Source organism: Capra hircus, chromosome 1 (genome assembly GCF_001704415.2).
Source record: "Capra hircus breed San Clemente chromosome 1, ASM170441v1, whole genome shotgun sequence".
NCBI lineage: Eukaryota > Metazoa > Chordata > Mammalia > Artiodactyla > Bovidae > Capra > Capra hircus.
The window spans coordinates 140,008,493-140,033,242 of record NC_030808.1 but is presented as its reverse complement, the minus strand read 5'-3'; the positions used below and the strand labels follow the sequence as shown (position 1 = coordinate 140,033,242).

Genomic DNA, 24,750 nt, shown 5'->3' with positions numbered 1-24,750 from the left:
CAAGGACTTCTCTGGTGGTCTAGTGGTTAAGAACCCACCTCCCAGTGCAGGGGGCACAAGTTCAGTCCCTAGTGCAGGAAGATTCCACTTGCCTTGAGACAGTGAAGCCCGTCCACCACAATTACTGAATCCCACGAGCCTAGAGCCCGTGCTCAGCAACAAGAGAAGCCCCCACAGTAAGAAGCCCATGCACCGTACCTGGAGAGTAGGGGGCCTACTCTCACACAGCTGGAGGAAGCCTGTGCCCAGCAAGGAAGGGCTAGTGCAGCCAGAAATAAAATAAAGGAAAGAATGTATGAAAGAAGAAAACTGTATCAAGATAACACTGCTAAAACTACCCAAGATTGGCCAACACCCAGCTATGTTTCTTGTAATATCCTGTACTCTCCTCCAGATGGGGTTGGGGGAGAGAAGTAAAAATTGTTTTGTGTCCTCTGAAACAAAATATACAGTTAATTTTTGAGGGGCAAGACACAGAAATATATTAGCCTGATTTCATGTTCTTGCTATGTGTTTAGAAAGAACAAGTCTAGATTAACATTTAGTCTAAATTAACAGGGCATTCGACAGCTCTGCCTTAGAGAATGGAACCCACACCATTATGTAGAATGAAATCCACAAACCTGGTAAGAAATGACCTTGAGCAGATATTTACAAACTTTACGTAGGAAGGATATGTGAAAACCTGCTGCAGGTTACATTCATAATTTCTGCTCCTATAATGTGACAGTATTTTGTTATCAATAAGATTCAGAGAATTTAGCTTAGAAAATGATGCAATGAATCTGATAAAGTAAGTGATGTGCCTAAAGCAGGTGATTTGACTTCACCAGAATAATTACAAGAGATTTAGAACCACTTGGTTTACTTTTTGCCTCTAATTTTATATCTTATAAATGAAAAATATAAAATATTGGACCCTTTCAAATATTTCTGAGCATTTTCTACAGCAGCCTTGCATTCATGGCTGAAGCAAAGGAGACAACATATGTAGTAAGAAGTGACATGTTTGACACATAGGTTTTTAAAATTTAATTTGCATTAAAAAAGTGCATCCCAATGTAATGTGGCAAGCGAAACAAGAAGTCACAAAGCTAATGTTAGCATTATTCTGGGAAAATGACTTTTCTCTCTAACTAAATGTTTCCTTTCATCATGTAACATTTTAACTATCTTGGATAGCTTTTTGAAAAATAAATATGTTCTGAAATATTTTAGATATTACCTTTTCCCCATTTAATATATTAACAATAGCTTATGAGTCAAGAGTCTTAATTATGCACTACGGTATTGTATTAACTGCAGAAATGATGGCTGTTAAGAGCAGGGTGCCCCAGCATAGACTCTGCGCCAGCTGCTGTGTGTGTTGGTTGCACCTGCTCTTTATATTTATGCTTCCTTTCTGCCTCACATTTGCCTTACTACTGTGGCTTCTTACTGAGCCCTTGTCAATATGCCAATTCTCAGCATCCAGTTTAGACCAAGAAATGAGATAATAAGAGTGCTACAAAAGTTTAAAATACAATGTTCAGAGTGAGGGATTGTCCTCTGAGTGACGTGAGTGAGGGTTAGTGCCGAGGCTTTCTTTTTTATTATTATTGACACGAACAGCCAACTCATTGGAAAAGACCCTGATGCTGGGAAAGACTGAGGGCAGGAGGGGAAGGGGATGACAGAGGACGAGATGGTTGGATGGCATCACCAATATAATGGACATGAGTTTGAGCAAGCTCCGGGAGATGGTGAAGGACAGGGAAGCCTAGTGTGCTGCAGTCCATGGGATTCCAAAAAGTGGAACAGGACTGGACGACTGAACAACAACAATTGGAGTATAATTGCTTTACAATGTTGTGTTACTTTCTGCTGAACAACAGCATGAGTCAGCCATATGTATATATATGTGCTTTCTCTCTTGGACCAGCCTCCTGCCCCTGTACCCCAGCCATCACAGAGTACCGAGCAGAGCTCCCGGTGCTATACAGCAGCTTCCTACTGGCTACCTGTTCTACACAGTGTGTGTGTGTGTGTGTGTGTGTGTGTGTGTGTATCCCACCTTACCCTCCTCTGCCCGAGTCACAAGTCCATCTTCTACATCGGTCTCTATTCCTGCCCTGCAAATTGGTTCATCGGTGCCATTTTTCTAGATTCCACAAATATGCATTACTATATGATACTTGTTTTTTCTCTTTCTGACTTCACTCTGTATGGAGGATTCTTGTTCCATCTACATCTCTACAAATGACAAAATCCCGCTCCTTGCTTATGGCTGAGTAATATTCCTGGGCTTTCTGACATTTGCTTTCACTGCTTTGGAGTCTTTGTTTCCAGTAGTGTCACTTTATGGATAAACATTCTGAAATTTGTTTCTGCAATTATATGTCCTAGAGTTCTATAAACCAATGAATTACAGATATTTTAGAATTATGGAAAGCATGAATTTTAAAAAATGGATTCTCTTGTAGCTACTTCTCTTTTTTTTATAGCCAATTGATTTTTTTTATGTATCATGGTTTTTAATTCCTCAGAGAACTCATTACTACACATTTGTTCCTGTTTTTATTTATTTATTTATTTATTTTAATCAGAGGCTAGTTACTTTATAATATTGTAGTGGTTTTTGCCATACATTGACATGAATCAGTCATGGGTATAGTTACTTCTTGCCTCCATTCTTTGAAAGTAATATTCACATGCCATTTTTCTATGCTGTGAGTTTCTTTTGCTATGAAGAAGACACTCCTGTATTTAATAAGTATTGACAGCCTACAGCCCATATTGTTTTCTTATTAAATAGATAGGTTGAAAGGTATCTATCTTATCTTTCTTCCTTGATCTGGGGTTAGCAAGTAAGTCCTTATCTATTTCCTTCCTCTCCCTATTATAACTGGTAAGAAAGGTGGGGTCCTTTACCTTGTCCACGTGTTTCACTTAGGTGTTCCTTTCTTGTTGTTTTTGTTTTGTTTTTTCCCTTCAGGAAAGGCCTGGTACAAGGCAACCAATTCAGGTACATGTGAAGTTCTGTTACCCACTATGTTAACTCATTCACTGCTCATAGAAGCCCCCCCCCCACTCCACCTTGTTTTACAAATAAGGAAGCTGAGGCACAGAGAGAGTGCTAATTGCTAAGTCATGCAGGACTCACTGCCACTCCATGAATTGTAGCCTGCCAGGCTCCTCTGTCTGTGGGATTTCCCAGGGTAGTGGAGTGGGTTGCCATTTCCTTCTCCAGACTAAAATGACACAGCTGGAATTAAACTCAGGGAGTCTGGCTCCAAAGTCCATTAACATTAGAAAAATGATCTCCAGTTCAGATAAGAAGCACCCAGCCAAAAATGGGTGCCTAGGTTTGTTTGAGAAGACTCATGACTAGGTTTCTATGTGTAAGAAACCAACGAATTGTCTTGGAAAATTACTGGCAAGCTAGTCTTCCCTAACAGCTTACACCTGGAGAGTCCCTACGCTCACAGGATGTTTGGGAATAAATAAACTATAGTCTTTGTTGAGAAACATGGACTTCGGGTGAGAAGGGAGAAGAAGAATACTCTATGAGACTTAGGCAATGTCTGGGAAGATTGTAACCCCACAGTATTCAGCCGATGAGGAACTGGGGAGGGATCTGTGCTCCAGAGGGTAAAAGTTCTTGCTGGAATGTCCCAGGGGTGCCTGCCCACCAGACACCACATCTTTCAAGACCATCATTCAAAGTCTTGCTTTCATTGTGTAAAAACAAACAAAAAGAAACCAAAGAAGAGGAAATGTAGTTACTTTTTATTTTAAAGATGCCAGTTTATTACATGTTAATATTTACACATGGAATAAACATTTGTGACACTTGGGTCAAGATCTAGAGAAATACAAACACTCCTGGTACAGCTTGGCACTTTCCCCACCTCATGACAACCACGAACAAACGGCTGTAATTCAGCTTGATCTAAACAGGTTGTAGGCTGTCAGTGCTTATTAAATATGAGAATGTCTTCTTACAGCAGGAAAAATTTACAAGATAGAGAGTGTTAGTCATTCAGTCATGTCTGACTGTTTGCGACTTCATGGACTGTAGCCTGCCAGGCTCCTCTGTCCATGGAATTATTCAGGCAAGAATGCTGGAGTGGGTGACCATTCCCTTCTCCAGGGGATCTTCCCAACCCAGGGATCAAAACTGGATGCCTTGCACTGCAGGCAGATTCTTTACCATCTGAGCGAGCAGGGAAGCCTGTACAGGATAAAGGGCTCCGTTTTTCAAGAACAGAGGCAAGGCTTAGCTACAGAGGAATCAGAGTGTAAAGAGAAAACAGAAACCAAATCCATACTACCTACATTTCTAAAATAGCACTAACTCAATGGTTTGTAATCACCAGGTAGAACCCGTCCTGACACCTTTGTCTCTTAGTATCAGACCAACTTGTTACAGACCCAAAGTTCTATTAATAACTTTACATTGAGTATCCACAGCAGTTTCGACACTGAAATGGCAACCCACTCCAGTGTTCTTGCCTGGAGAATCCCAGGGATGGGGGAGCCTGGTGGGCTGCCATCTATGGGGTCGCACAGAGTCGGACACGACTGAAGTGACTTAGCAGTAGCAGCAGCAGCATGCTTATCTGTAACTTTGGCTGTTTGTTTGTTTGTTTACTTGCTTGTTTCTCTGGTAAGGTCTAACTTGAGCCACCTGCTTATTGATTCTGGCTGTATTTGCAGTTCTAACTTCCCACCTCCTCTAGAAGTGTGTGTGTGTGTGTGTGTGTGTGTGTGTGTGTGTGTGTGTGTGTGTCCTTAGTCATGTCCAGCTCTGCAATCCTGTGGACTGTAACCCACCAGGCTCCTCTGTCTGTAGGGATTCTCCTGGAAAGAATACTGGTGTGGGTTGCCATGCCTCCTCCAGAGGATCTTCCCAACCCAGGGATCAAACCCATACAGTAGTAGTAATAATAATATTAAATAACAGGAAAGCCACTGCTATACTTTGTTAACATCAGCAGCCTATGACGATGCATGCCTGACAGCTGTACCAGGTAGAGATGGTATATCATGTTCATTGCTGTCTGACATACTGACATACAGTGCAATATTGAGCACATACTAGCTGCTCAAAACCCACTCCAGTGTTCTTGCCTGGAGAATCCCAGGGACGGGGGAGCCTGGTGGGCTGCTGTCTATGGGGTCGCACAGAGTCGGACACGACTGAAGTGACTTAGCAGCAGCAGCAGCAGCAGATGCTCAAAAAACACTTCTTCAGTGAATGAATGAATGACTGGTTTCCATTCAGTTGTTTCTTAGCTGGATTCCTTACATCTCCCCTGAGTTGATAATGAAATGGAACTATGACTGATTTAATGAATAAATTCTGCAGACATCCTGCTATTTAATAATTTCATTTTGTGAAATCACCTAGCATAATAAGTGGCTTACATTAAGTTATTATGGGCTTAAAATAATAATCTATGAATAACTACCCCAAAAGACTGATAGGAAGAGCACATTGTCAGCTTGCCCATGACCTCATGACCAATAAGTGATCAAAGTAGAATCCAAAATTGGCTCCTCTGGTGCCATTTTGACCATTTTATGATGCTGATACCCTGTGAGGCCATCTAGGAAGCTGCCAAAAAGAATGATCCTAAGTCAAGAGGGAAAAATAAGAATGTATTAGGGAACTTAAATGAAAACAGAGCATTCCAGATGGAGTGTGGCTGTGTCCATGGCTGGCTGAGCTGAAGGTTATAACCTTATCTTCAGTAGCAGCACATCTCCTCAACTCAGAAAACTGACCACGGACCAGTTCATAATATAAGATCATGGGCAAGGAATGTGCAAAATTAAGGGGGTACAGAGTAAACTCAATGGACATGAATCTGAGCAAACTCCAGGAAGTAGAGAAGGACAGGGAACCCTGGCATGCTATAGTCCATGGGGTCACGGAGAGTCGGACACAACTTACTGACTGACAGTAACAAGAACTGAGTAACTGTGCAATTATCCTAACATAAACATTTTTTTTTTTTAATGTTGGTTACGAACAAATCTGCCCAAATTTTGCCTCAGACGAAAGCATTGTTTTTTTTTTTTTTTAATTTTTTTATTTTTTTTAAATTTTAAAATCTTTAATTCTTACATGCGTTAACATTTTAAATTAACCTTTGCTATTGGCTGGATATTGGATATTTTTAAAGTATTTAATAATAAAACTGAAATCTCTTTCTTCAGTAGACCTGAAGTATGTTTACTAAAAAGGTGTGGAAAGGATTGAAGGGAAAACAGTAATTGTAAAGTTAGTATTAGCAAGGCAGGAAAGAAATCTCCTGAACACATCATTTTTAAAAGCTTCCAAGAGAAAGCCAATCCCAAAGCCCTCTCTCAAGGCGTTTACACTGAAAAATGCAGAACCTGAAGTATTTCCTTTAAAAAATAATTATTGAATTTAAAACATTTTTATCAAAATAATGAGATTAAGTATATTTTCTGAAGTATTAATATAAATTAATCCATGCTTATCATTTAGAACAATAAGAAAATTCAATGAACAAGAGAGCCCTATTTCAAATCTTCTGCTAGTTCATATATTTGTATGCTGTAGCAGTGATTTGTATTGCTCTTTCAATGTCATGCAAGAGGGTTAAAGAGAAGAGAATGTAGAGTAATAACAGTTCATTATCATCTTTCCTTTATTACCTTTTCTTTTCTTTCAGTTCCACCTTTTATCCAGCCTTTTGAGTTTCCAAGATTCTCCATTGGACAGCGGGTCTTCATCCCATGCGTTGTGGTCTCAGGGGACTTACCCATCACCATCACCTGGCAGAAAGATGGCCGGCCAATCCCAGCAAGCCTCGGGGTGACCATTGACAACATTGACTTCACAAGCTCCTTAAGGATTTCCAATCTTTCGCTGATGCACAATGGGAATTATACCTGCATAGCCCGCAATGAGGCAGCAGCTGTGGAGCACCAAAGCCAGCTAATTGTGAGAGGTAAGGAGGGACTGAGGCTGCATGCCATCTGTGCAGTCAAATTCTATGCTTGTCAATGGTGTTTCCTTGAAATATTAAAAGTAACTAGGATTCCCATTCAAACACACGCACACACAAACACACACACACACACAAACACACACACACACACAACTGTAGGAACCAACTATGAACTCCCCTAAACTCCAAGCCAAGATTTAATTGATATTTACCTAAAATATGAAGTTTCAAAAATTAACCAAGAAGAAATGTGTGGATGAAGATGTGGGGTCCATGGGATATATTTCTTGAAATAGAGCTTTTGTACATTAACCCAGTAATGTAGGGATATTTGAGACCCAAAAATCATGAGCACATGTTTTGTTGAATTTACCTTATAGCCCTTTTTGTATTATCATTTAGACTGATGATTTTAAAAATAATATTTGTCAAAGCCACAGGTTTTCTAAAGTCAAAACGTATACAGTAGCTTTTGTATGTTTTTGCTTTCTAGTCTCTAAAATGTAGTTTTCTTTTCTTTCTCATTTCTGTTGAGCATTAAATCTCTCATTATTTGGGGAGGGTATTGAAACATCTATTAAATTAGTGAAGTATGGCAAAAATTTATGAAAAAATTGAAAGAAGGTAATTTAATTTCCAGAAAGTTTTTCTAGGGCTCTCAGGGAACCTGAAATGTAAGCTAAAGTCTCATTTCACACCTCTGCCCAAATCTCCCAGTTCTCATTAAGGTTCACCTGCAAAATGAGAATCTAGTCTTCCCCCGTGTCTGTGGAGCATGGATGTTCTGTGATTTCATGATTCTTCTAGAGGTGTATGTGTTCATCTACCCATACAATACTCACCCACATTGCAGAAGTAATTGTATGAAATTAAAGATTTATATTAATGTTGACTATTTGCATTTTGGGGCTTCACAGGTGACACTAGTGTTAAAGAAAGTGAGTGAAAGTCTCTTAGTCGTGTCTGACTCTTTGTGACCCCATGGACGGTAGCCCACCAGGTTCCTCTGTCCATTGGATACTCCAGGCAAGAATACTGGAGAGGGTTACCATTCCCTTCTCCAGGGGATCTTTCTGACCCAGGGATTGAACTGAGGCCTCCTGCACTGCAGGCAGATTTTTTACCATCTAAGCCAAGAACCTGCCTGCCAATGCAGGATTTTAAAGTTCTTTAACACAGGGCTCTCATCATAGTTATCAAAAGGGATGGATTCCATTACCTTCAGGACAGTCAGTAGATCTGAGCAAACTCTTTCTCGAGCTGTAGATTCCCAAGTCCTTTCTCAGACCTTGCACCTGGTCTCCATGACACTTCTTCCTTTCTACTGAAAAGTAATGCCCATTCTGGCTACTTGGCAACAGAATGAAGTAAAGCATACTTAGAACTCATATGAAGAAACCAACTTTGTATTTGTGAAAAAGAGCTTCCTTGAGTAAATCAGAACATCTACCTTCAGTTAGATACAAACCAAAGGCACAAATGGCCTTATACTAATAAAATTAGGAGCAATGACTTTTTCCCCAGTTTTGAAGATACATAAACGTGGGAGCTGCTGCAATACTGCTTCCCAAATGATTTCTTATGAGAAGAACTGACTCTCACTATCATTTGAAAGGTCAAAACAGGGAGTACATCAGCCTGACTCTGATATAATCTACTCTGAAGGATCCAGGTCAGAGAAGAGAAATGCTAGATGAAAATGTACACGAATGGTCTGTGAATCACTTGGCTTTGCAGGAAAGGCAAGTGAACTTTTTGACCAAGGCAAAAGTCAAGTGACCTGGAATTGAGCTCAGCCAATCAGCATAATGCAGTTGATTACAATCTGATTAGTGTTTCTCTGTGGCTGTTTTTAAAAATATGTTAAATAAGTTTCTGGGAAAATAACATTGAATCACTAGTTGGATAATATAGCCCTGAGAAAGAAGATGTGCTTCATAAGAAGGTCAGTAGCTGGAGAAATAGTCAAGAAAGAAATGATGTGGGGCACTGGTTTTCAATCTGGACTTCACTATGAAATCTCCTGAGAGATTTAAGAAAACACTAATGACTATTTTCTAGTCCTAACTAAACACAAGACCCCATGGACTGTAGCCTACCAGGCTCCTCCGTCCATGGGATTTTCCAGGCAAGAGTACTGGAGTGGGTTGCCATTTCCTTCTCCAAACTAAACACAAGTAAGTCACCATCTCTGGGAGCAGATCCATCTCCCAAATCTCTGGGGCATTATTATTTCTTTTTTTTTTTAATTCAATACACAATGGAGTATTACTCAGCCATTAAAAAAATATATTTGAATCAGTTCTAATGAGATGGATGAAACTCGAGCCGATTATACAGCGTGAAGTAAGCCAGAAAGAAAAACACCAATACAGTATACTGACACATATATGCGGAATTTAGAAAGATGGCAATGATGACCCTGTATGCGAGACAGCAAAAGAGACACAGATGTGTAGAACGGAGTTTGGACTCAGAGGGAGAGGGAGAGGGTGGGATGATTTGGGAGAATGGCATTGAAACATGTATACTATCATATAAGAAATGAAGTGCCAGTCTATGTTCGATACAGGATACAGGATGCTTGGGGCTGGTGCATGGGGATGATCCAGAGAGATGATATGGGGTGGGAGGTGGGAGGGGGATTCAGGATTGGGAGCTCGTATACCCCCGTGGTGGATTCATGTGAATGTATGGCAAATCAATACAGTATTGTAAAGTAAAATAAAGTAAAAACAACAACAACCAAAAAAAACACAAAAAAAAAACACAAAAATCATCTGTTAATGATTCTTGAATTTTGTCATATGTTTAAATTACCTAGGGAGCTTAAAAAAATGCCTGATGTCCAGGCTGAAGTCCAGATAAATCAACATCACTGGCAGGGTGGTAGGGGTGCCCCAAGCACCAGGAATTTGTAAAATTCCTAAGCCAGTTCTAAAATGCAGGGAAGTTTAAGTCCACGTACCCTAGGTAATTTGAATATACAACTACTTTAGAAGTCTATTTCGTTCTGTAAATGCAGAGAGGCCATTGGTGACTTTAACTAAGCCAGCAGCATGACTTGATTTATGTTTTTTATCATCACACTAGCAGCTGTGTAAAGAATGGACTTGTCCAGAAAACAAAGATAGTAGGTAAGAAGCCGTTTCAGAAGTTGATGCAAGACAGAAAGTGACTTGAGTGAAAGTAGTAGGTCAAGATAATGAGAAGCAGTTTTAATTTGCAATATGTTTTGGAGGCAGAGCAAACAAAATGTGTATAAAGTGACTATAAGCAAGTGAGAGAGAAGATTCCTTAACTGGAGTACATATTTTGCCTAGTCAGGTAGATGAAAGTGTCTGCAGCAAAAGTTGAAAAGATCTAAGGAGTAGCAGTTGTCACAGGGAAATAACGATATGAGAACAACAAGAGTGTCTAGACCCAAGGCATTCCAAAATTTAAGATTTCAGAATAAGAGGAGAAATCCACAAAGGATACAGGAAGAAAAAGCAGTCACTGAAACAAAAGGAAATTCAGTGGATTGTGGGGCCCTGAAAGCAAAATAGCAAATAATCAGGAAAGATATGTAATAAAGAATATCATGTCCCACCAAAAGTAGAAAAAGAGGAAAACCAAGAATTGTTCATTGGGTTTGGGGGAAGGTGAACACTGGTTTGACCTCACACAGCAGGGTGGCTACAGTGAATGACTGATTAGTGGGGCTTGTAAAAAGAAAGGGAGGTAACTGAATATGTGGGAACTCGAGAAAATACACTTATTTTTATATTTTCAAGAATGTTGCTGGGGCAGGAGGCAGAGAAAATGGAAAGGAAGTTACATATGGACATGGGACAAGGGAAGCTTACATACTAATGGGAATGAGCCAGTAGAGAGGAAAAACTCTATGTGGCAGGGCAAAGAAATTATTAGAGGATTCAGGTCCTTGACTTAGTTAATTGGGCTCTTTTACCAATGGAATATGTCCAAACTAATATAATAATAATCCTAGTAGGGCCCCATAAGGTAGAACCAACAGAAATGGTTGGAAATTTCAGACAGCCAGGTTTGGGGTCAAGTAACTTAAAAGATTTTTCCAGTGGTCATGTATGGATGTGAGAGTTGGACTGTGAAGAAAGCTGAGCGCTGAAGAATTGATGCTTTTGAACTGTGGTGTTGGAGAAGACTCTTGAGAGTCCCTTGGACTGCAAGGAGATCCAACCAGTCCATTCTGAAGGAGATCAGCCCTGGGATTTCTTTGGAAGAAATGATGCTAAAGCTGAAACTCCAGTACTTTGGCCACCTCATGGGAAGAGTTGACTTGTTGGAAACGACTGATGCTGGGAGGGATTGGGGGCAGGAGGAGAAGGGGATGACAGAAGATGAGATGGCTGGATGGCATCACTGACTCGATGGATGTGAGTCTGAGGGAACTCCGGGAGATGGTGATAGACAGGGAGGCCTGGTGTGCTGCGATTCATGAGGTCGCAAAGAGTCGGACACGACTGAGTGACTGAACTGAACTGAACTGAACATAAGAGATAAATTTAAAAAGTCATCAGAGAGTAACACAATGGATTTATCCTCCTACCATGAACAATTATGAAAAGTGAAAGTGTTACTCACTCAGTCATGTCCAACTCTTTGCAACCCTGTGAACAGTAGCCCCACAGGCTCCTCTGTCCCTGGGATTTCCCAGGCAGGAATACCAGAGTGGTTAGCCATTCCCTTCTCCAGGGAATCTTCTCAATGTAGGGCTCAAACCCAGGTCTCCTCCATTGCAGGCAGATTCTTTACCATCTGAGTCACCAGGAAAGCCCATCAACAATTATAAAACTAGACAAAAATTTTTAAAGTAATCATTTTTCAGGCAGTGAAACACACAGTAGAGGGCTGTGTGGTCCTTGAAATAAATATGACATATTCCCCAAATGCACCCCAGATTTTTGCTTGGTGCACTTTCCAAACCATGATAGCAGGATGAAGAGCCTAAATGATAGTGACTTTTCAGGTGATGATAAACAAAGATTAACATTTAGAATTATTGAGGTGCTAGATATTTCAGGGCAGAGTACTAGGGAGTGGGGACCAGGTCAAAGAAAGATTTACTAGTATCTGTATAGGGTTTCCTTTGAGTCTTTAGCTAGGTACTACACTTCACATGCTTAGGGTGAGACTTTATGAGATCTAGTAGAGAACAGCTACCAGGAAAATGTGACATGATTAAAGATTCCAAGAGTTATACAGTGCTGAGAAGTGCTGAATTTCTGACTAATCAGAGTAGAGAATACACAGGGAATTCAGTTGAAATCTCAGAGAAGCCACAACTAAAAGAGACCTAATCTAGTCCTGGAATAAGGGTTCTTCTAAACCCTCAAGGCTATTAGTTTTCTTGACAGGATAAACTTCTTCACCAGTAAATTAACTGTCTGCAATCATAACATTTAACACTCTTAAAAGGAAGACAACAAAATCCAGACTATCAATACATAGCATATCCACAATGCCTTGCATATATTTACTGGGTATGGGAAAAAATAGGAAAATGTGAGCCATAAATAAAAAAAAAAGAAAAGAAACAACCTAATGAACATACAGAAGTTGAGATTAGAAGCAAGGTTTTAAAGTAGCTATCATAATCATTTTGAAACATTCAAATGAAAATATGTGTGCCATGAGAGAATACATAGAGTCCCTTGGCCTACAACATCAAACCATTCAATTCTAAATGAAATCAACCCTATGTATTCATTGGAAAGACGGATGCTGAAGCTGAAGCTCCAATACTTTGGCCACCTGCTGTGAAGAGTTGAAAAGACTCTGATGCTGGGAAAGATTGAAGGCAAAAGGAGAAAGGGGCAGCAGAGGATGAGATGGTTGGATAGCATCACAGACTCAATGGACATGAATTTGAGCAAACTCCAGGAGACATTTAAGGACAGAAAAGCCTAAAGTGCTACAGTCCATAGGATCACAAAGAGTCAGACATGACTTAGAAACTGAACAACAATCACAAACATTTTGAAAATTTCAAATGAAAAGATGTGTGCAATGAGTGAATACATAGGGAACACAGAAGAGAAGTGTAAAACATTATAAAAAAAAATGAACCAAAGGAAATCTAGATCTGAAAAACAGTATCTCATCCATTTCTGCTCTGCCCCTAGCACACAACAGTTGGGGCAGAGAACTTTCTACCTGAATGACTAATCGCTGCCGTGAGTGACAGCCTTTCTTCTTGGATACCTAGATCAGGCAGCTGCTCTCAGAATTTAAAATTTTAGTTTGAATGGTCAAGTAGTTGAATTTCATCACCACTTCAGCTAGATCACATTCCAGATAAGCTAAATAGATCTTTAGGTAAAATAAAGAATCTTATCACTTATTGTTGCCATTTAGAATAATGAGAGTTCCATATTGCAGACTGCAGACTTGCTAACTTTGGAGCATAATCTGTCCTTTGATTCGTGAAAAATATGCAAAAATAAGTTGGAGAAACAACACTGACATGAAAACAGCAAACAGTATTAGAGAATACTTATATGCATTTTTATTTCAATCTGTAACATCAGTTGGGGAATGTTTTTCTCTAAGAGGCTTTAAAGTTTTTGGTCTGAGATGTAACTTGGGAAAAGTAGAACTAGAACAAGGACCTTGAAGACTTTGAAGTTGCCTTCTTGCAGCCAGGGTGGTTGCAAAGTCTCCAAGTGACAATGTCAAAGAGCAAAGCGAGCTATGATAAGGGAGAGCTCTGTGGCTTTGATAGAGACTTCATGAAAGAAGCAGGAACCATCAACTCTGATGTGTATGTTGAGTTAGAAAGAAACTGAAAAATACAGTGACCCTGGAACTTTTAATAAGTAAACTAAAGTCCACGTTTCCACTTGTTCATCTATATGGCTTAGAAAAGGCAACTGAATTTCTGAGTCACAGTTTCCTCATCTGTACAATAGAAATTATGAGACATACTTCTTAGAGTTGCTGAGAGAATGGAATCAGATAACATCTGTAAATGTCCTTACCACCCAGCTAGTTGCAGGGCTTTCCAGTTCCTCTTCCTTTAATGAATGAGTAGGAAGGAGGACAGAGGTGTTCAGGCATGTGTTTTGAGACCAGTAAGGGATAAACAGGACTAGCTAAGACACAGATGGTGCCATGATCAGAGTCAGCCCACCTGCTTGTTGCCATGACCAAGTACATGCTTGATGTGGGAAGTGATGGGGAACCTCAGAAGTCCTAGCACTGATGCCCTTGGAAGTAGGAGATACATATGGTATCAGTCAGTGGGCTGTGGCTCTGAAGATAAGAGAACCCAGCAAAGACCCCATGGCCTGTCAATCTGACTCCCCAAACCCCCTCCCTGCTTCTCTGCCCTCTGTTTCCTTTCATCTCTATCAGAATCTGGAAACCCATTAGCTGTGCTAGCTTAACTATATTCCTTAACCTATTTCTACTTATATTTTGCTTCTATTTTCTTATTTGTAAAATGGGATAAGGGCTTCCTGGGTAGTGCTAGCGGTAAAGAATCTGCCGGCCAGTGCAGGAGATGCAAGAGACACAGGTTTGATCCCTTGGCTGAGAAGATCCTCTGGAATAGGAAATGGCAACCCACTGCAGTATTCTTGCCTGGAGAATCCCACGGACAAAGGAGCCTGGCGGGCTACAGTCCATGGGGTCACAAATAGTCGGACATGCCTGAGCAAAGCCAAAGGTGGTAACTCCCATTCATGCTCTTCTCCTGTTTCTCCTTTCCTTCCACTGATGTGTACGTGACTTTGGTACTGACTGAGGACATGTTACATGGAGGAGGCCAGGTGGTAATCCCAAGCATCATGCAATTAGTTAGAATAGTGGCCTACGGAATACAGTCAAAAAGGTAATAGTGCACTATACTTCTGAAGAAACTGCAGCAGTTGGGGATAAATTGTGTGTGGGAGATGAGGTGATAACTGCAGCTGTAAAGCTGAGGTGTAGGATAAAAAGAAATGAGAGAAATGGAATTAGGGGACTCAGTTCCTGCTTATTCCTCATACCAGAGTCTTATGGCTTTGGACCATTGTACAGCTTAGCACATTTTTGATAGGTTGGGTCACAGGGAAGATTTATGAAAGCTTAATTTAAAATAAATTAGCTGTTATCACAAGGGAAGTTAGAGGAAAAAACCCTTAGCACTTAGACATGTGCCCCATGGCTTACACTAGCAGTGGATAGATGATGACCCTAATGTCACACTCAGTTGGGTGACCTTGGTATTGGTGAAACCATTTTGAGGGAAAGGACTGGAATTAATGGCAAAACACACCCGCCCTTTGGTTCCTGTTATTGGCTCTGCATTACTGCAGGGCAAGCTGCCAATATTATGATTTCCTGTCTGTGACTCCAAAGGTCAGTCTTCTTACACTTCTTTATATCTTGTGATGAGTCTGTGTTTCTGCCTTTTAATAATGAGCCACCACATAGTGAAATAAACACATTATCTAAAAAGCCCCTACTTGACCTTCATTTGGCAGGAAAAATAAAACTTGTAAAGGCCACTCTCTTGCTGCTATTTGTTAACCCAGTTTTTGATGCCATATTCATGCTCTCATGTTGCTTCATTCATCCATTCATTTTGTTCCCAAACATACTTATTAAGCATCTATTTTATAAGATGTTTAATAAGACATACTCTGAGTGTGCCAAAGAATTGATGCTTTTGAACTATGGTGTTGGAGAAGACTCTTGACTTAACTTCAAGGAGATCAAACCAGTCAGTCCTTAAGGAAATCAATCCTGAATATTCATTGGAAGGACTGATGCTGAAGCTGAAGCTCCAATACTTTGGCCACCTGATGCGAAGAACTGAATCATTGGAAAAGACCCTGATGCTGGGAAAGATTGAAGACAGGAGGAGAAGGGGACAATGGAGAACTAGATGGTTGGATGCCATCATTGACTCAATGGACCTGAATTTCAGATGGTGAAGGACAGGGTTCCCTGGCGTGCTGCAGTCCTTTGGGTTGCAAAGAGTCAGACACGACTGAGTGATTGAACAGCAACTGAGTGCTGGTTGTACAGGCTGGTCAATATGGGGAGACCCAATCCCTGCCTCACAGAACTTAGTAACAACCTAAATGGGAAGATAATCTGAACAAGAATAGGTATGTGGATATGCATAACTGAATCACTGTGCTGTACACCTGAATCTAACACAGTGTTGTTCAACAACTGTGTGTGTATGCTTAGTCATTCAGTCATGCCCACCTCTTTGCAGCCCCATGGACTGTAGCCTGCCAGGCTCCTCTCTCCATGGGATTTTTCAAGCATGAATACTTGATTGGGTTTCCAGTTCCTTCTCCAAGACAACTATACTCCAATGTAATATTAAGGAGTTAAAAAAAGACTTACATTTCCAGTGCAGGAGAGAGGCAATGAACATACAGATGATGTCAGACATCTACCTGTGCTATGAAAAGTAAGTCTTGGAAGGAGGGATGAGAGTGTTAAGAGAATGGAGTTTCAGGATGAACAGGGTAAGCCTTTTTTTTTTTTCATTTTTTTATTTTATATCAGAGTAGGGCCGATTAACAATGTTGTGATGGTTTCAGGTGGACAGCAAAGCAACTCAGCCATACACATACATGTTTCCATTTTCCCCCAAATCCCCCTCACATCCAGGCTGCCACATAACATTGAGCAGAGTTCCCTGTGCTATGTGGTGGACCTTGTTGGTTATCCATTTCAAATATAGCAGTGGGTTCATGTAGATTCCAAGCTCCCTGACTAACTCTTACCCCCAAAGAATGGACAGGGTAAGCCTTTCTGAAGAAGCCTTTGAAAAGAGACTTGACAAAAGGGAGTGTTGCGTCACAGATCTCTCTGTAGGAATCCAGTTACAAGCAGAGAGGCAAACAAGTACCAAGACCCTGAGTCAGGAGTGGGTTTTGTGTTTGCAGAGGACAGCCAGAAACCAGTGTGCTCACCATTCAGTAGGAGAGGAGGGAGGCGCCAGGTCATCTATTCTGGGTGTTACAGGAAGCCATTGGAGTCTAGTTTCCAGTGTCATAAATCTAACCTAGAGTTTTGATCAACTACTATCTTGATTAAATACCATCCAGCAGAGATGGCAATCTTTATTTGTACAGCACCGCCACCCTCCACTGCCACCACAAGAGTAGCTTCCAGTTTTACCTTCAATAAAAAGAAACTCCCATCCCTGCTGACAGCTAGGGAAACCTACAACCATTCTTTGGAAATATACAGCTACTTTGTTGTTGTTGTTGTTTAGTTGTCAAGTCATGTCCATCTGTTTTGCAACCCCTTGGACGGTAGCCCACCAGGCACCTTTGTTCATGGGATTTTGCAGGCAAGTTTACTAAAGTGGGTTGCTAGTTCCTTCTCCAGGGGATTTTCTGGATCCAAGGATTGAACCTGTGTCTCCTCTATTGGCAGGCAGATTCTTCACTGCTAAGCCACCTGGGAAACCCATATGGCTATGGGTTGTTGTTATTCAGTCCCTCAGTCATGTCCACCTCTTCGTGACCCCATGGACTGCAGCACACCAGGCTTCCCTGTCCTTCACCATCTCCTGGAGCTTGCTCAAACTCATTTCCATTGAGTCAGTGATGCCATCCAACCATCCCATCCTCTGTTGTCCCCTTCTCCTCCTACCTTCAATCTTTCCCAGCATCAGGGTCTTTTCTAATGAGTTGGCTCTTCCAATCAGGTGGCCAAAGTGTTGGAGTTTCAGCTTCAGCATCAGTCCTTCCAATGGATATTCAAGATTGATTTCCTTTATGATTGACTGGTTGGATTTCCTTGCAGTCTAAGGGACTCTCAAGAGTCTTTCCAGCACCACAGTTCAAAAACATCAATTCTTTGGCACTCAGCCTTCATTATAGTCCAACTCTCACATCCATACATGACTACTGGAAAAACTGTAACTTTGACTATATGGACCTTTGCTGGCAAAGTCATGTCTCTGCTTTTTAATATACTGTGTAAGTTTGTCATAGCTTTTCTTCCAAGGAGCAAACGTCTTTTAATTTCATGGCTGCAGTCACCATCTGCAGTGATTTTGGAGTCCAAGAAAATAAAGTCTGTCACTGTTTCCACTGTTTGCCTATACATAGCTATTTAGAAGCCATGAATTCCAGACATAAAACACTGGACTGTATCTAACACTGAGAAATACCTGTTCAATTACAAACAAGCTATCCAGCCTTTTAAAACAGAAAAATCATACTTTCCCTTAATAAATAGACCAAAGCCAGTGATCATGTAAACAACCATCATTTTAAGCACCATGGGGAATCCTTTCCAAACTTCGGATACTGTCAGGCTACATGACAGGATGGGGTATTTTAGAAAGTATACATCTAAAATTACTCCTTCTAGGAGGACAGGAGTAATGTGCTTGCAATTATTGTTTCTTTTATTTATTTAAATTAATTGTTATTAGAGTATAGTTGCTTTAAAATGTTCTGATACTTTCTACGGTAAAGCAAAGCAATCCAGTTATCAGTTCAGTTCAGTCTCTCAGTTGTGTCCGACTCTTTGCAACCCCATGAATCGCCACACGCCAGGCCTCCCTGTCCATAACCATCTCCTGGAGTTCACTCAGACTCACGTTCATTGAGTCCGTGATGCCATCCAGCCATCTCATCCTCTGTCATCCCCTTCTCCTCCTGCCCCCAATCCCTCCCAGCATCAGAGTCTTTTCCAGTGAGTCAACCTTTCGCATGAGGTGGCCAAAGTACTGGAGCTTCAGCTTTAGCATCATTCCTTCCAAAGAAATTCCAGGGTTGATCTCCTTCAGAATGGACTGGTTGAATCTCCTTGCAGTCCAAGGGACTCTCAAGAGTCTTCTCCAACACCACAGTTCAAAAGCATCAATTCTTCAGTGCTCCGCCTTCTTCACAGTCCAACTCTCACATCCATACATGACCACAGGAGAAACCATAGCCTTGACTAGACGGACCTTAGTCGGCAAAGTAATGTCTCTGCTTTTGAATATGCTATCTAGGTTGGTCATAACTTTTCTTCCAAGGAGTAAGCGTCTTTTAATTTCATGGCTGCAGTCACTATCTGCAGTGATTTTGGAGCCCCAAAAAATAAAGTCTGACACTGTTACTACTGTTTCCCCATCTATTTCCCATGAAGTGATGGGACCAGATGCTATGATCTTCGTTTTCTGAATGTTGAGCTTTAAGTCAACTTTTTCGCTCTCCTCTTTCACTTTCATCAAGAGGCTTTTTAGCTCCTCTTCACTTTCTGCCATAAGGGTGGTGTCATCTGCATATCTGAGGTTATTGATATTTCTCCCGGCAATCTTGATTCCAGCTTGTGTTTCTTCCAGCCCAGCGTTTCTCATGATATACTCTGCATAGAAGTTAAATAAGCAGGGTGACAATATACAGCCTTGACGTACTCCTTTCCTGATTTGGAACCAGTCTGTTGTTCCATGTCCAGTTCTAACTGTTGCTTCCTGACCTGCATACAGATTTCTCAAGAGGGAGGTCAGGTGGTCTGGTATTCCCATCTCTTTCAGAATTTTCCACAGTTGATTGTGATCCACACAGTCAAAGGCTTTGGGATAGTCAATAAAGCAGAAATAGATGTTTTTCTGGAACTCTCTTGCTTTTTGGATGATTCAGCGAATGTTGGCAATTTGATCTCTGGTTCCTCTGCCTTTTCTAAAACCAGCTTGAACATCAGGGAGTTCACGGTTCACGTATTGCTGAAGCCTGGCTTGGAGAATTTTGAGCATTCCTTTACTAACATGTGAGACGAGTGCAATTGTGCGGTAGTTTGAGCAATCTTTTGCATTGCCTTTCTTTGGAATTGGAATGAAAACTGACCTTTTCCAGTCCTGTGGCCACTGCTTAGTTTTCCAAATTTGCTGGCATATTAACTGCAGCACTTTCAAAGCATCATCTTTCAGGATTTGAAACAGCTCAACTGGAATTCCATCATCTCCACTAGCTTTGTTCGTAGTGATGCTTTCTAAGGCCCACTTGACTTCACGTTCCAAGATATCCGGCTCTAGATGTGTGATCGCATCATCATGATTATCTGGGTCATGAAGATCTTTTTTGTATGGTTCTTCCGTGTATTCTCGCCACCTCTTCTTAATATCTTCTGCTTCTGTTAGGTCCATACCATTTCTGTCCTTTATCGAGCCCATCTTTGCATGAAATGTTCCCTTGGTGTCTCTAATTTTCTTGAAGAGATCTCTAGTCTTTCCCATTCTGTTGTTTTCCTCTATTTCTTTGCAATGATCACTGAAGAAGGCTCTCTTATCTCTTCTTGCTATTCTTTGAAACTCTGCATTCAGATGCTTGTATCTTTCCTTTTCTCCTTTGCTTTTCGCCTCTCTTCTTTTCACAGCTATTTGTAAGACTTCCCCTACAGCCATTTGGCTTTTTTTGCATTTCTTTTCCCCTCCCTTTTGGACTTCCTTCCCATTTAGGTCAACACAGAGCACTGGGTGGAGTTCCCTGTGCTCTACAAAATATTCTCATTACTTGTCTATTTTATGTACAATATTAATAGTGTATATAGTTCAATCCCAATCTCACAGTTCCTCCCACCCCTGTGCCTTTTCCCCTTGGTATCCATACATCTGTTCTCTACATCTGTGTCTCTATTTCTCCTTTGCAAATAAGATCATCTATACCATTTTTCAGAGAAGAAAATGGCAACCCACTCCAGTATTCTTGCCTAGAGAATCCTGGTGGGCTCCTGTTCATGGAATCGCACAGAGTTGGACACAACTGAAGTGCCTTAGCATGCATGTATGCGTTGGAGAAGGACATGGCAACTCACTCCAGTACTCTTGCCTGGAGATTCCTAGGGATAGATAAGCCTGGTGGGTTGCCATCTATGGGATTGCACAGAGTCAGACACGGCTGAAGTGACTTAGCAGCAGCAGCAGCATACCATTTTTCTAGATTCCACACACATGTATTAATATCCAGTGTTTGTTTTTCTCTTTCTGACTTACTTAACCTAAACATCCATCAACAGAAGAATGGAAAAATAAGATGTAGTACATATACACAAATGAATATTACTCAACCATTTAAAATGGAATAAAATTGGGTCATTTATAAGATGTTGATGGACCTAGAGAGTGCCATACAGAGTGTGCGTGCAATTATGACTCATAGAAATACATGGCAACAGTGGCCTGCATTGCCTTTTGGAGATGCGACATAATTATTTGCTTAAACCCATCCCTTCTACCTCTTTAATTACCCTCATCCCCACTGGAAAAGTCTCACTATTGGAAAGCCAACTATGTTGGCAGAAATGTTCATCACAAATAAAGCATTATGCAAATAAAAGGAAACCTATGTATGTATGTATGGATGAGTGTATATATGTACACACACACACACACACACACACACACACACACATGTATATATGTATGGACAGAGGAGCCTGGTGGGCTATACAGTCCATGGGGGTCACAAAAAATCAGACATGACTGAGGGACTAGGACTTTTCTTCCTTTATGATATATGCATATCATATATATATATATATATATGGGCTTCCCTGGTAGCTCAGACGGTAAAGCGTCTGCCTACAATGCAGGAGACCTGGGTTCGATCCCTGGATCGGGAAGATCCCCTGGGGAAGGAAATGGCAACCCACTCCAGTATTCTTGCCGCTAGGGGATCTAGTGGTAAAGAACTCACCTGCCAGTGCAGGAGACGTAAGAGACTGGGTTTGATTCCTGAGTCAGGAAGATGCCCTAGAGGAGAAAATGGCAACCCACTCCAGTATTCTTGCCTGGAAAATCCCATGGACAGAGAAGCCTGGCAGGTTACAGTCCATAGTGTCACAAAGAGTCAGGCAAAACTAAACAATTTAGCATGCATAAACATATATATGTATATAAGGAAAATAGCTACTTAGGAGAATTATAGTGTAGAAAATATAGAATCTTCAGTCTTTGTGTCCTAGCACTAGTTTAGGCCAAAAATCACAACAGTCTCAACAGCTCTGTAATTGTTCCACCTCCAGTTTTGTATCTCCTTGGCCAAATCTTCCTACAGTGCCCTGTGCCTTCTTCCATCAGATGGTGCTTCCAGACGCATCCTACTCAGAGATCTTGTGCATCAAGGGTCTCTGTGATCTGAGTTGTTAACTGAGCCATGGTGCTTTGGATAAGGTCTGTTTTCTCATCTTTAAAACTGGAATCATAATTTCCATTCATTGCTTTGTCCATTCAGCAAACATTTGCAGAATATTTTCTGCCTTCCCACACTTGACTGTGTACTGGGGTGTGATGTTCTGCAAGAAAAGGATGGTTCTTGTTTTCCCAAGGATTCAGCCAGATGTGGGAGGCAGGAATTTAACCAAGCAACACCAAACTTCCATGCCTGTGGCAGGGTAATGCAGGATGATTCTGGGAATGCACCCAGGCTAAGTGAAATGAGCTGAGATGTAAATAATAATTATTGATAATTTGTTAAAGAAATACAGAAGTGTATGTGAAAGACCCTGAAGAAGAGAATGGCAACCCATTCCAGTATTCTGTCCTGGAGAATCCCATGGACAGAAGAGCCTAGCAGGTTACCATCTATGGGGTCACAAAGAGTTGGACATGACTGAAGCGACTTAGCATGCATGTGAAGAACCAGGGGGACCCAGAGGATAGGTAGAATAGGGTAAACCCTGCAAGAGAAGACTATCGAGAGATGCAGCTGGAGATTGAGGACCCAAGTCATAAGGAGCCTTCAAAATATTCTAAGAGTTTGGATTATGTCCAGAAACAATGTGATGGAGTGATAATGTTAATCATAGAAGTCCCATCATGTGATTAGTGTCTTTGAAGGATTTTTCACCTGACTGTGTGCTGACTGCCTTCAAGTGAGCCAGAAGGTAGCAATATACCAGTTAGGAGTTGTTTCAGAAATCCAGATAAGAGCCAATTTTCACCTTGTGTCAGCTTAAATTCCTACTGAAAGCAGTGTTAGTCACAGGTTTGGCTATAGATCCTTTATTCAACATGTAATTCCTGAAACCCAGAGTGAAAGAATGAAGGGAAATGAGATCAAGAAAGGAGGGGAAAAATCCATAGAAGTTGCTTTAATGAGCTAGTTGCTGCTGCGGTCAACTGGGGCTCATTCCTTCTGGGAACCTTCCAAGGCATCACACAGAACCCATCACAGAAAGGTGATCTCTAGACCCACAGCATTATCTGAAACTCTTTCAGTCAGTTTAGTTCAGTTGCTCAGTCACATATGACTCTTTGTGACCCCATGGACTGCAGCATGCCAGGCTTCCCTGTCCATCACCAACTCCCAGAACTTGCTCAAACCAGTGTCCATTGAGTCGGTGATGCCATCCAACCATCTCATCCTCTGTCATCCCCGTCTCCTCCTGCCTTCAATCTTTCCCAGCATCAAGGTCTTTTCTAATGAGTCAGCTCTTTGCATCAGGTGGCCAAAGTATTGGAGCTTCAGCTTCAGCATCAGTCCTTCCAGTGAATATTCAGGGATGATTTCCTTAAGGATCGACTGGTTTGCTTTCCTTGCTGTCCAAGGGACTCTCAAGAGTCTTCTCCAACACTACAGGTCAAAAACATCAATTCTTCATTGAGAATTCTTCATTAGCATGAGAACTCATTAGAAAAGGCAGAATCTTGGATCCTGCCTCAGACCTACTGAGTCAAAACTTCTAGGGACATGGCTCAGCAACTTGGATTTTAATCAATGCTTTGGGTGATTCTGATGCCTTCTGGTGTGAGAAGCACAGGTTAGAGTACAGCTCACAGTTGTCCCATAAGTTTGGAGGATGGAAAAACAGGACATTTATCCTGATGCCCATACCTCATTGGTGGGTGATCGTCTCCCACTTTTCTGGGTTGCACCCATGAAAGTGAGTGAGTGTTACATTAGAGGAGGCCCGGAGACAGCAGAGACTCCTTTCTTGGTGTGTTTCCATGGCAAAATGCATAGAGCTGTCCAGCCTGGGGTACTGAAACCAGATGGATGGAGACACTTCACTGCACATCCAGTCTATCCATCATGACTAGGCCATGGCAGTGAAGAGGAAGAGAATCTGAGGATAGGTGACACATTTGCAGAGAAGGTCATTAGTACCTGATGTTGTTGCTGTTCTTTCGCTCGGTCGTGTCTGACTCTTTGTGACATCATGTACTGCAGTACGCCAGTCTTCTCTTCTCTGCCCTGTACCTGATTCCAGGAGGTTAAAGAGAGCATATGAAAGAATTCTCAATTTTTGAGCCATTTCCATCTGTAATTGCCTTATACTTACAAGATGTCAGTGGTTATTTTCCATGTAAACCTCTTTGATAAGTTTTTAAATAACATTTCTTTGGGTTAGAACCAAATTGAGGGGGGCAGGGGTCATGGATCAGTGATAATTAGACATTCTTCCCGAGGAATTCCTCTGTCCATTTGACGAGGGATTCCGTGCTCTTAGCAAAATTTCAACCAAGTAGACATAGAATGTAGATGGTCATTTTTTTACCTACCACCCCGGACAGAATGATTCTGACATGATGTCTTAAATTTTGCAGTCTACCCTTGTGATGGTTAGGTTAATTTTGCTAAAAATAAATTTGCTTTATAAAATCTCCAGCCTTTTGTTTTCCTAGAAAATTTTCCCACCATGAGACAGACATCCCTTATCACCTTATTTTAAATATATTTAGATTGTATTGAGTACAATTGTCCCAGAATGCCATCTAGTGAAGTAAAACTGCTCACTATGAAAAGACCTGTTGGCTGTGCAAATATTTAATTTGCAGATTGGAAACTGTTAATGATATGTTAAAGCTGGACAT

The 24,750-nt window shown here is 41.2% G+C and overlaps 1 protein-coding gene across 1 annotated transcript in view; it reads left to right on the top strand.

Moving 5' to 3' along the window:
• The window catches only part of DSCAM (DS cell adhesion molecule), an 833,405-nt gene that overhangs the window by 542,499 nt on the left and 266,156 nt on the right, over positions 1–24,750 (top strand). Inside the window, exon 9 of the mRNA XM_018051616.1 lies at positions 6,687–6,965. Coding sequence (XP_017907105.1) covers positions 6,687–6,965 — 279 coding nt within the window. The remainder of the gene's footprint in view (positions 1–6,686; positions 6,966–24,750) is intronic.